The 12336-nt window shown below is 46.9% G+C and overlaps 1 protein-coding gene across 7 annotated transcripts in view; it reads left to right on the top strand.

Moving 5' to 3' along the window:
• Window positions 1–12336, top strand: part of ILDR2 (immunoglobulin like domain containing receptor 2) — a 46196-nt gene that overhangs the window by 12072 nt on the left and 21788 nt on the right. For 4 of the 7 annotated variants that reach the window (XM_080374553.1, XM_080374551.1, XM_080374556.1 and 1 more), the window contains 3 exons: window positions 267–599; window positions 1697–1816; window positions 11048–11104. In XM_080374553.1, coding sequence (XP_080230679.1) covers window positions 267–599; window positions 1697–1816; window positions 11048–11104 — 510 coding nt within the window. The remainder of the gene's footprint in view (window positions 1–266; window positions 600–1696; window positions 1817–11047; window positions 11105–12336) is intronic. The other 3 variants (XM_080374557.1, XM_080374555.1, XM_080374554.1) reach the window with 1 other exon arrangement.

Genomic DNA, 12336 nt, shown 5'->3' with positions numbered 1-12336 from the left:
TGTGGATCATAAGAACAGATCAAACTACATTTGAGCCTTCAGCCTCATCGTGCAGTATTTTGTCGTGTGGCTGCAGGCTGTGAGAAAAGCAAACTTACGCTGCCAACGTCCATGCTTACATACATTGAGGAGTGTTGCACCCTAGCACCTGAAAGAGATGGACATTTTAATTTTATGTATGTGGGGAGAATGATGCTGTGATAGGAGCAGTAGCTCCCTCTTCAAGCAGTGCCAAGGCATATGATGCTTATGCTTTTGTCTTTTAGCTGAGGTGGAAGGATTGCAGGTCACTGTGCCTGAGAAGAAGAAGGTGGCCATGTTGTTTCAGCCTGCTCTGCTCCGCTGCCATTTCTCTACTTCTTCCACCCAACCAGCTGTGGTACAGTGGAGGTTTAAATCTTACTGCCAGGACCGGATGGGAGAAGCTTTGGGTATGGCAACTTCTGGTTTACAAACAATGAGCAAGAGGAACCTGGACTGGGATCCCTACCTGGACTGCGTGGACAGCAGGAGGACAGTCCGTGTCGTGGCCTCCAAACAAGGATCTGCCGTCACTATAGGGGACTTCTACAAGGAAAGAGATGTCAGCATTGTCCATGGTAACTCTTACCCCAGGGATGCTTGGTGAGGGTTGGAATGGACACTTGGCAATTTGGGGTGCTGGAGGTGTTCAGTAATTGTTCAGGTAGCTCACTTAGAAAAGGCTGCTGGAAGGGAGCTGTTGTATGCCAGACATTTAGGATTCAACCAACCAAACCTAGATCCAAAAGTAATTTCCTTTAGTGCTTCCCTTCATCCCACTCCATGTGGGTGTCTGACCCTGACACAGTGTTGTTTTTCCCTTTGATGAAGTGGAAGGTTTTTATTCCTGGCTTCTGCATATTGCTCTGTGTATAGATTTTCCTTCACAAAAGCATGCCAGCGAGAGAGGTACGAATTCAGACTCCGCAGTCTAGGTTTTTCTTCCTTGCAAAATCCACTGATTTGTTCCCAGTTCTGAAATACCAAAATTATCCTACAGCTTGTGTTTGCTCAGCTGTGGACTTCACCAGCCTACCCTGTCATGAACCTGAACCCACACAGCCTTGGGCATTGTCAAAGGAAGAGATTTCCATGGGGTGAAGTCAAGTTGGGTGGAGATGGTGGGGGTGGGGGGAGCAGGGTCCTTACACATTTGGTCTGGAAGGCTGTGTGAGAAACCTTGCCCCTCAAAAGTACAAGGCTTCTGCTTGACTTGGGAGACCACCTAGCCAGAAGCAGAGGCTCCTTGGTGTGGAGGGCATGTGATCAGCCTCAGCAAGGGGGAATATTTTCCTTTGTCTCCATGTAACCTCTTTGGCAGGTCTCTGAAGCACTGTAGAGGAGGCACTGTCTAAGCCCTTCTTGCATGGCATGAATAATGTTGAGACCCCAGGTGATAGGAAGGACAGAGTGTGACATTAGTTACTTCTCCTGCTCTCGGCACTTGCAGAGTGAGCTGCCTCTGTGGCGTTACCTGTCTTCCCACTGACAGCCACAGAGTCCTCAGCCTGTTGTTTTTTCCTGAATACTGTAATATTCTGGATAAAGTTAATCCCTCTTCTTAGTAAGGAAATGAAATGGATTTGGGACATGGAGATGGACCCAGTGCTTTCAACACTTCACTCTTGCTAAAGGTGTTGGAGGAAAAGCCTGACTTTTCTTTCTTGCCTTTCAGATGCAGACCTTCAGATTGGGAAGTTGATGTGGGGAGACAGTGGGCTCTATTACTGCCTTATTATCACACCGGATGATGTGGAGGGCAAGAATGAGGAATCGGTGGAGCTGCTTGTGCTTGGTAAGCCCTCTTGCCAGATTGCTTTTTCAACAGATAGCTGATGTATCTTTCCTTCTGCTCTCTTGCTCTCTACATATCTGTACACTGTATTACTATGGGTGTAAGATCTATGTGAAACAGTCCCTGCAGTACCTTCACCATTGCCTTGCACCTTGTGCAGTCATTCACACCTAGGCAAAGTGGGTGGCAAATGCTACCAAACCAGAATAGTAATGTTTACACCCACACTGCTCACACATTCCACAGGCGTAAATGACTACAGAAGGTGCAGGGCTGTGGAAAGTCAGAACCCTTGTTTTTAAGTCATGAAACAATAAACTTGCAGCCAAGTGAACACTTGAGACAGAGTCTTTTAGAAATAGACACCCAGACCTTAAATTTTATGCTTTTTGAAATCTTTTAACATTCCCTTCATCTTACTTTTCTGACCTGTGAGGATGTCAAGAAGCACCATGTTTATCTGCTTGAGTGTGTCAGTTTGGGAGACTTTCCTGTCTGCCTAATTATATTTGTCCAGTTCAGGGTGCAGTTTCACAGTCACCCTAATCAGGTGTAAGGTCAAAAAAGCACCCATCCCAGCTGGGGGAGTTGAGCCTTTCAGTGACATTTGTTGACACCACCTTGAGCCAGCTATATTTCACGCCTAGACTGCCCCAGGAGAGCAAGATGAGTTTTTCCCAACTTACCTTAAGATTGACTGACATCAATGTATGTCTGGTCAGCATGCTCACATGGTTGTTGGGTGTACAGATTCTGTATGTCCTGTGAAGGGAAATGTTAAAAAGTTTGGGTCTATGGTGTGTAGGTGGTACGTAGAGGCATACGGTAGAACATGTCTCTCAAGTGCCCTTGCTGCCCTCCCTAAGGTCAGAGTTTAATTGACATTTATATTTGGAGCTGTAGTTGTCATCACAAAGTAAACCAGACTGAATGGGTGAGTGACTGTTCTAACAGCGCCATCAGCTCCCCTCACTCCTTGAGGTGTCAGTCAAGCAATGGACAGCTGGAGGATGGATCCCTCCAGGAAATGTTACACCCTTACCTAAATCCACAGTGTGACTGTGTATCATGTGCTAGTTAATAACAGGTCCAAGACTGACCTGTGTCAGTTCAGGTGAGGTTATGTCTGCCAAGTGGCAGTGGTAGCTGTTAGGTAGCCTCTCCAGAGGAGTTGTCTTTGGCTGCGTGGTGATGGGCTGCTGAATTTTGTCCCTTCTTCACCTTCCAGTCCAGGATTTGGTGTCTTATTTGTGTCTGCAACTGTGCTCAGACACTAGTGTTGAAACAGTACCATGGTAACAGGAAGAATCTGTTTTTCAGTGTGTACAGAAGACTATGTGGGGAGAAACCAAAGAAATCCCCTCCTCTGAAGCTGGCTTGATGATGACCCCAGCCCCAGTTTGTTGTGGTTATGTTGGGAGGAAACATGTAGCTTAGGCTGCATTACCTTGACTGCACCTGATTTTCTGTTTGCTACGGCCTGTGGGTCTGACCTTGCACTTTGTGAAGCACTCGAAGTTTGGCAGCAGCATGAAAGCATACTTGTCATGGGCATACTTTGTTCTGCCTCATGCTGTTTGGCACAGCTTGTGTGTATTTCTTTTCTTGGTAGTGTGTATGGAGACAACATGCCAGGTTTCGGAACGATTCCAGGTTACCTTCCCATTTTCTTTCCTTCCTTCCCCTTCCCACCTTATTCTTTTCCTTCTGCCTTTGCTGGTATTTTTTATTTCTTTTCCTTTACCTCTCCCCATTGATGGCTAAAGGAGGAAGCAGCCATTGGTGAAAATACAGTTTCTTAATACTCTGTCATATTCTGGGAGATTTTTTATTCCATCCCACTGCTTGGAGGCAGACAGTGAGTATGGATGTAGACGGGAGTGGTTCCACAGTCCTAGGGGACATTGGTAAAACAGTTTTGTTTGCTCTTTTGCTGTTCGCCGCTCTTTGGTTGGAACCCATGTTCTGTGTTAGAGTGGTTGGAGCAGTGGAGGGACAGTGTCTGCAAGAGATGCTGCCATTCCCACAGCACATTGCTGTTTGCTCCCCGCTGACGGTGGTTTTTCAGATATAATTTACATTGCTTAGTTTGGGGCTGCTGCATGATTTAAGCACAGATTAGAATTTTGAAGAGAGCAGAGGTTCTGCCCGCTCATGTTATCAGTGGGGGTAGACAGAAAAATCAGAATAGAAAAGGAAACAGGAAATTACCCCTTCTAGTGGTTTCATATTAATGCTAAGATGAAAGGTGTGTTTAGGTTAGGGAAAGGTACTGCTGCACAGGGCAGTTCAATATCACGTAGAAACCTTGAAAGGTCTGAGAGGCAAAAATGGCAGATACCTAATAACATTAATAAATTAATGGAAATTTGCTTAGCTAAAAGTGGAGGATCCTGCTTTTATACAGTGAATTGCACCATTAAACATTGATCAAAAGCTGCTTTATCACAACTTGGATCAAAATCCAAAACCTAGAGCAAATTACATTATCCTTTTTTCTTAGGGAAGCGATCACAGAGACTTCCAGTGAAGTCTTAAGTAGCCAGTCAGCCTAGGTCATGATGGCATTGCATGTTGAGTTTTATCACCTGGATGTGCCAGTTGACACACAAAGCAGCTGAACAACTTTAGGCAGCATGAGAGAATCCCATGTGCTGTCTTCATTTCAGGCCTACTTCAGAACAGCATACAGCATTTATTTATATCCATTTGTGCTCAGCAAAGCTGATAGGATTTATAAAGCATACCTGATGTTAAGCATGTGCTTATGTGCTTTGCTGAAAAGACCATTCAGTAGGTTTTGCTTAGTCAGGGACTTTAACCCTCTCTAACAGAATCGGTGCAGGCAAGGCAAGAGGGATAGTAACCTCTGTGCCTCAGAGATGCAGGAGGAGATTGGCTGGCATTGAACCTCCTGTAAAGTAAGGAAAGAATTTAAATTAAAAGGTACTATTACACTTTTATTAAATATTTGTATTTTGGTGGCATTTCAAATCTCCAGATGGGGTCTAGCATGCTGGAAACTGTATGAACTCTGCTTCTGCTGTAGCAGGACTAAGCTAGTACAGAGCTTAGCAACTCCACAACAGGAGTAATGTGATGCTCTCTGCACTGATTTGTTTACTAGAAATGTAGAACCCTTTGCTGACATTACAACTGGACTAGTGAAGCCATTTGCAACTTTATACATTTTTGGTTTTTAGAACGAATGTGATTGACTCAAAAAGGCTGAATTTAAGAAAGTCTTAAAAGCTGCTGTCTTAGTAGCTAGCAGCTGAGTGTCCTGCTTCTTGAAACACAGACAGTGCTATTAATCAAACTGTTACTCATAGTCCCTGTGCACTGCTTTTTATATGAGAATGTCGGTCGGTTTCAGTAAAGTCATTCATTGCAGCCTTTGTTGAAGGGAACTGCAGTTGTACCGGTGCTGTGGATGCAGGGTGCCTGGAGTAACCTTTGAATTAGAAGTACAGGCAGTGGCTGCGGATAGCCCATCTTAGCATCACATGACCCAGCTGACATCAGGAAGCAGTCTAGCTTAATTGCATGGGATTGTGTATAACCCAGTACGCCTTTTCGAGAGCCAGAATTTACTAATCAGTTGCAGGGTCCTGTGAAAGCAGCTATACTGCTCCTTTCCCAAGCTGGTATAGCCGGGCACAGCTGGCTACCCTGAAATGTGTAGGTCTGTGCAAGCTTGGCAATGTTTACATTACAAGATTTTACATAGCTTGGACATGCTTCATGAAGTGGTGGCTGCATTCCTAAGAACATGTCAAGTTCCTGGAAGAGGCAGGAAAGTGGTCCACTAATCTCAGTTGTTGGATTGATACTTTGGTTAGTGATCCACGTGCTTTGCTAAGACATCTATTGCCTGTTTTTTTTCCCATCCAGTTCAGCAGCTAATGCTACATAAATTATATATTAGTGAAATATTATTTTATAATTAATATTTTAGAAGCTCTGGCTCCTACTGTTGTTACGCTTTAAACAACAACAATTAGCGCTTGAAGTTTTTGTTAATTTCCAAAGTCAGCTAGCATTTAACATTGTTAAACTGACATCTTTGGTAGTAATTTGTATTACCAGCCAATACTGATACAGCCTAAACCCAAAATCTACTAAGTCTAATGCCGACAGGTAGCAAAGAATGTAGATGCATATTGCACAGTAATGAATGTACTAATAGAGGCATGTGTTGGCTTTCAGGGAGGGTAAGAATCTCTACTGGGACATGTGTATGGTGTGCAATGCTAATAAGACAGGTCTTACTCAGCAAAGTGACTCAATAGCTGGTATAAATATAGCATAGCCAGGTTTTGATTCTCTTGTGTGCCAGGAGAGACTGTATTATACAAGTTGATGTGGTTTCGGAGACAGAGAAGTTCTTGGCAGAATTTTCCCTTACAAGACGATGGTTTTAGGATTTTGCTCTGTTTCACTGACAAGCTGCCAGTAGCATCTGAGCCAGTACTTGGTCACAGTGGTTGGCAGAGATGTCAGTGCTGTTGGCCATGTGTTGGGGATGAGAGGGCCAGATCTCAGCTGGGGAGGTGTCTGTAAGCAACTTCACTTCGAGGGCTCTCTGACCTTGAGCTGCATCTTGGTGACCAAAGGTGGGTAGGGCCAGCAGGTGAAGAAGTGATTGGCACAGGAGCCCTCCCCTTGAAAATCCAGGAAAGGTGCTGATGCCAGGAAGGCTGCTCCAGGAAGGCTGCTCGTATCCTCCCACTGCTGACATGCTCATCCTGTCCTTGCTAGGTGCTGCTGCCCTGTGCCACCTTTGTAATCTGGGTCCAGTCCCCCTCACCCTACCCCAGTCTACTCCTGGTTACCTATTTCACGCCATTTAGAAGTGCTACTTGTTGCCAAGGTGTTTTTACCCCTCTTTTCCTCCTTATTTGCCAGCGACAGCCACATGCTGCTTACAAAGGAAACTGGCGTGATTATAAGACCTCCCTTACTAAAGTAGCCATGGCAACAGCCTCCTTGGAGGTCTTTGTTGCCTGCTAAAACTTTGATCTCCAAGAAGGGCTGCTGCTGTTTCTCCCTCCAATTGAAGGGAAGGATGGGAAGAAAGGATAAAGTTTGCTCCAAGCAGAGGGAGCACAGAGGAACTCACTGCAGACTCATGGTCTCCCAGTAAATCTCGCAGCAGCTTCCTTGGAAAAGTATCTAATTTACAAGGGCCACGCTTCCTTGCCTGTGCTTTTTAGCCTCCCCTCGGGGCAGTGTCACTTGCCAGGGGCCTCTTGCCATGACGGCTCTGCAAATTTTTTTGCCCATGAGGAAGTAATAGTTCCCTCTGTAGCTGCTGCCTCCCATGGTCGCATTGTATGGCTGTGGAGTATGACTCTGGAGGCAGCCCTCAACAGGGAAACTAATTCAGCAGTTATTCCCATATTTACCCAATATTTATCACATTTATGCGATTGCCAGTATTTTACCATGTTTCTGTACTTACCCAGTTGCCATGTCCCTGACTGCACCTGCGCCTACTTTATTCATGTCATCATTTCCTTTCAGCTGCACCACTTACCCTAATTATTTTTGTGTCTCTCCTCTGCAGACTCTCTGCTAATTGTCTGCTTGACTTCAGGTCCTCCCTGATCTGCTGCTATTTACTCTCTCACTCTGCCACCCGCCTGCCTCCTGGGTGTTAAATCCTGTCCTCGCTCACCTCTTCTGTATCTCTGAAATTCGTGGAGCTGCTCTCCAACCCCCTCAACTTTTCATCTCCCATTGCTCCTCCTGCTCTCTACTGCTGCGCTCCACCAGTGCAGGCTGGGGGCTTGCGGGCTCCCTCGCACTTCAGGGCTGGCTGGGGCCTGGGGTGTGCGGGGGGGCTGCTGAGAGGCTGCTGTGGGTGGGTAAAGCCCTGCAACAGCACGGTGCGAATAGAGATGGGAGCGTGTCCCAGATCCATACTGGAATGAGGACAAGCTCCTAGCTCCAACAGAGCTTGCCTGGGACAACCCTGGAAAAGGGGGCCATCGTCTATGCCCTCTTTCCCCTGGGGGTGTCTGCTGGGGCTCGGCGGTAAGCTGGCACAGAGGACACGTAGCCCTTGCAGGTGGGGGGGCACAGTGACTTGGCAGCCGTGCCCAGCCACGTCCTGGGCTGCTGTAGTTCTCTTTCTCAGGTGGGCAGAGTTGCCGTGCAGATGTGACGTGGCCAGAAGGTCTCTCGGCAGGATGTTTTACTAAATTGTTTTCTCCCCGCCAATGTACCCCAGCCCTCCACCTTATAAATGTCCTCGAAAAAAAAAAAAGCGAGAGAAGTGAGGTGAGCTTAACGCCCATGGAAGAGGCAGCCTGGGTGTAGAGAGCTGGGAGGGCACTGGCCACGGATGCTGTGGCAGCCTCCTGGCTGGCGTTTCAGCCACGGGTCCAAAAGGAGACCTTGCTCGCTGAAACGCTGCCCTCTCTGCCGCACCGTCGGGCACTGTGCCACCCACCGCCGTGCCACCCTGGGCTCCCCTCTGCCAGCTACCGCCGGGCTTTGGGGTGCGCCTGTGCCTGGGCCAGGGGTGCACAGGGCAGGCAGCGCTTTTGCACCACTTGTTGCTGGCAGCAGCGGCAGGAGGAAAGTCGCCTTCAATGAGGGGCAGTGGTGGGAGCCTCCCGTTGCCGTGGCAACCGCAGGGCAGCCATGGCAGCAGCCCCGGCCTGTTGGTTGCACTCACTAAGAGGGAAGCACTCGGTGCGGGGAAGCATTATCAGTGAATTAATATGGCCCAGGATGGGGAGGGGCCAGAGCTGGGGTGCGATGAAAGGTGCTGGGGGCATGGCAGTGCAGAGGCAGGCTTTGTGCTTACTAGCTGTCAGCTGGGCTAGTCAAGGCAGCAGAGTTCAAGCTGAGCTGTGGTGGGGTTTGCTGCTGCCTTGGGCCCTTTCGGGCTTTGTGCATCCCCCGCAGGTGGCTCTGGGGCCTCCAGGGTTGTGCAAGCCCTAGGGCGACCAAATTCCCCAAGCAGATACTCAGCAGAGCCAAGTGAGGTTGCACAAGCAGGGAAATAGTTGCTGCTCATAGGTAGCACAGAGGAACTACTTCGGTTGTCTTTGTAATGAGTTAACCAAGGTCTCAAGCACTGTTATTTTTGACATTTTTGTCAAATGGTATTTTGACATAAATGACATATTTAGGTGCTTCTTGACGCTTGAACATGTGGGTCCTCCTGGGGATCAGGAGGCACCTTAAGAACCAGCACTAGCAGGGACTGAGGCTCTTTGGGTAGGTTCAAAATAATGCAGGCACCTATTTAGATGTGAAATGGAGCTGCTGGTCTTGATAGGTGTTACAAATCTCAGCCCTAAATCAGCTATATACCTGCAGCTATTTGTCTGTTGGCGTCTGCTCTCAGACTAGGGCTGCATGTGGGCTTGTGCAGAGTTAATAACACGTGGGAGGCAAGCTACATGCCTGTGTCTGCTCATGTTCAGTGTGTGTGTGGTTCACATGTACATTGCTCACATATACACACACACACAGAGGCCTGTGAAAGAATTAATATTTTTTGCGTGTGCTGTGAAAATATGGCATATGTTTAATATGCACGTGGCACAATGTAAATCTAGCGTACTATGACGAAGGCATACATTTGGTGCATGTGTTTGGAGCCTACTTGTGGCACCCAAGACCTAAGCCACGCATAAGTTATATATGTGCCTGTATCTTGTGAGCAGAAAGCATACATGAGCACTTTCCCATAACAAGGTAGTTGTGAGCAGTTTGGACACTTGATCCTTCCAGAAAAAGGAATGCAAAGTGCAAAGAATGTAATGAAATTGTGTATGTAGATGAAAATGTTGCAGTAGACTGATGGCAAAGAGTTGAATTTCAAAGTGGTAAATGAGGAAAAGTTATCTGAAGGACCACCGTTGTATCTTTTGCTAAGGCTTCAGGAGCACCTCGTCATGATGGCGTTACTGTGAGTACTAGACAGCTTTGATGAGTTGCAACTGGTTGCAAAGCACTGCCTGCATTCAGAGTGTGTTTGTTATGGCCCCAGCAGGCATCCTTGTGGATTTTTGATCTCTACAGAACCTCTGCTGAAGCACTGAGAAAAAACGGACAGTGGGAATTTGATTAAAATACGCTTCAAGGAAAGACTAGAGGCAAGGAACTTGGGATCCAGTTCATCATTGTGTCTGAGTGCTACTTAGTGCAGGATCTGAAGGGCATGTGGGGAGGTCAAAGGTAGCTTTCTACCACTTTTGCACTGGCTTACCCCTAGCTGCTTCTGTTATGTTATATCCACAATGTATGTCTTCAGAGTGCAGCTTTCCTACCCTATGCATGTCTTTAAAAAACCTAGCATGATCCTGGTGCTATATAAAAGAGTACGCAGCGTAGCTGCGCATAGGGGTGTTCTGCCAGTGCACAGGTTGTGTAAGTTATAGCTGAACACTGTGCAGGATATCACTGAAATATGCCAGACATTCAGTGCCAAAACAAATAGGCACCAAGCTGCCTTTGAGCTTGGATTTGTTGTATTCAGTTACAAATTAGAAGTTGACTTGCTTTATTTTTTTTTCTTTTCTTTTTGCAAAGTGACTCTACAAATTTCTACAAGAAATCCTTCCCTGGTTGGTTTGCTTTGCTTGAGAGTTGGCCTTATATCACACAATCTCACCAAGTTGCTTGTGCATCTTGAAATAAATAGCACATACTCACAGGCATGCTTCAAGACTCCTTTCCCAGAGCTGTCTCTGCGGTTGCAGAGCCTCACACAGAGAGCACCACCCACAGGAGTTGGATGCATGTGGCTGACTTGTCAAGGGCCTTGGGTTAAAGATGTTTCACATCCATCCAAACTACATCAGTACATTCTTGAAAGTAAACAAAGTCCTTCTCTTTGAGGGATGTTGTGCATTTCCAGGAGCTTTTTGCATGTGTAGAGCATAAATCCAGAAAGGTGTTGCTGTGTAACCACACTAAAGGGACCTCCCTCTTCTTGTCATTTTGTGCCTAGATTGGAGAAGCTCTGTTCCAGATTCTTTCCCCCACAGTTCTGCTGATAAAGATAAAATGCAAGGACACAGAAATGGCAGAAGTGCAGAGGCAGACACCAGGCATCGAGCAAGATGACACCTATGGTTGATAGGAGTTCACTTAACAGAGTGCAAGTGGGCTGATGAGGAAGGGGACTGGAGGCTAAGGCAGGGGCTGGGGAGTGTGTTTTTCCTGCAGTAACCTCTCTCCTTGTTCTCCTCCTTCTGTCTTTTCTAGGCAGGACAGGGCTGCTTGCTGATCTCTTGCCCAGTTTTGCTGTGGAGATTATGCCAGGTATTCAGTCATTTCACCCTTCAGTCATCCAGTCCTCTGTCATCTTGTCTGTTTATTTTTCCGAAGCATCTTTATGTGGTTACATTTCACTCTATATGTGTGTTTTATCTCATAATAAAAAGAGAAGAGCCTATTGCTTAGTGGGAGAGTGTGTTGGGTTGAGATCTGAGAGAGCTGATGCTGGGACTTGGGGGAGGAATGGCCATGCTGAGAGCCAACATACAGGGATAGCAGATGTCATGCTAGGATCAGTGTGACAGCAAAAATGCCAGCGCTGTTGAGGGGTGGTTTTATATCAAGATCTCTGCTCTCTCCCTGCTAGCACAAAGGTAACGCTGCTCCAGCCTGCAAGACCTTGGCAGCCTCATGTGACCCTGTGGTTTTGTACGTCAGCTACTCATGCAGTACCACTCCCCAGACCCTATCCCACGGGTACCGTTATAGCCATCACCACAGATGGTAGCACAGGAGGTGCTAGAAATAGAGCACTGGTTAGCAACCCATCAGTGGCACAGTCCCTCTTGTGCTGCATGGTCAGGGCATTATCTAGGTAACACCAGGTGGTTGGACCAGACACGAAAGCTCTGTGCCCATGACAAATCCCTTGCTAGCCAAAGTAATGAGAGCTACCAGTACTGGCACTCCTTGCAGAGGAAACTGAGACCCTGCAACAGATTGTCCTTGAAAGGGAAGAGCTGTGAGAACGTTTAGCCCTTGAGTCATCTGAGCATCCCCTGACGGTGCCCAAGGAGCGTTTCACATGTTTGTGCAAAAATGTAACTGCACATAAATGTGTGAGGCTATTTTCAAGTCTGTCCCAGAGATGCAAATGGAGAAGGCAGACGCTCCTCCACCTCCAGTATAAGCCAAAGCTCCCTGGAAGTTCAGCGTGGTAGGAGAGTGATTGGTTTTTCAGCACAGACAAAAATTTATTCTCTGCTGCCTAATGCTTTTTTCCCCCTGCCACTATTTACAGTTTTATCGAATGGGTATAAAATTCTCTGTGTTGGCCAGGTAGCTTTCTGGTACTCTCCCTGCATGGGTATAAACAGCAAGAAAGTGTAAAAGGCAGCAGCAAATCACTTTTCAGCTGTTGGCATTGCCTGTTACCTGAGTAAACAAAAGCAGATGCTGCTGCAAGCACAAAACAGTAGTTTCCAGACAGGGAGGACACGCAGCATTTCAGCTTGGTAGTCATTTGAATCTCAGGGTTACATAGTTGTATGTGCAAA

The sequence above is a fragment of the Falco punctatus genome, assembly GCF_963210335.1.
Source record: "Falco punctatus genome assembly, chromosome: 2".
NCBI lineage: Eukaryota > Metazoa > Chordata > Aves > Falconiformes > Falconidae > Falco > Falco punctatus.
The sequence above is the reverse complement of the archived record's forward strand: the minus strand, read 5'-3'. Positions and strand labels throughout refer to the sequence as shown.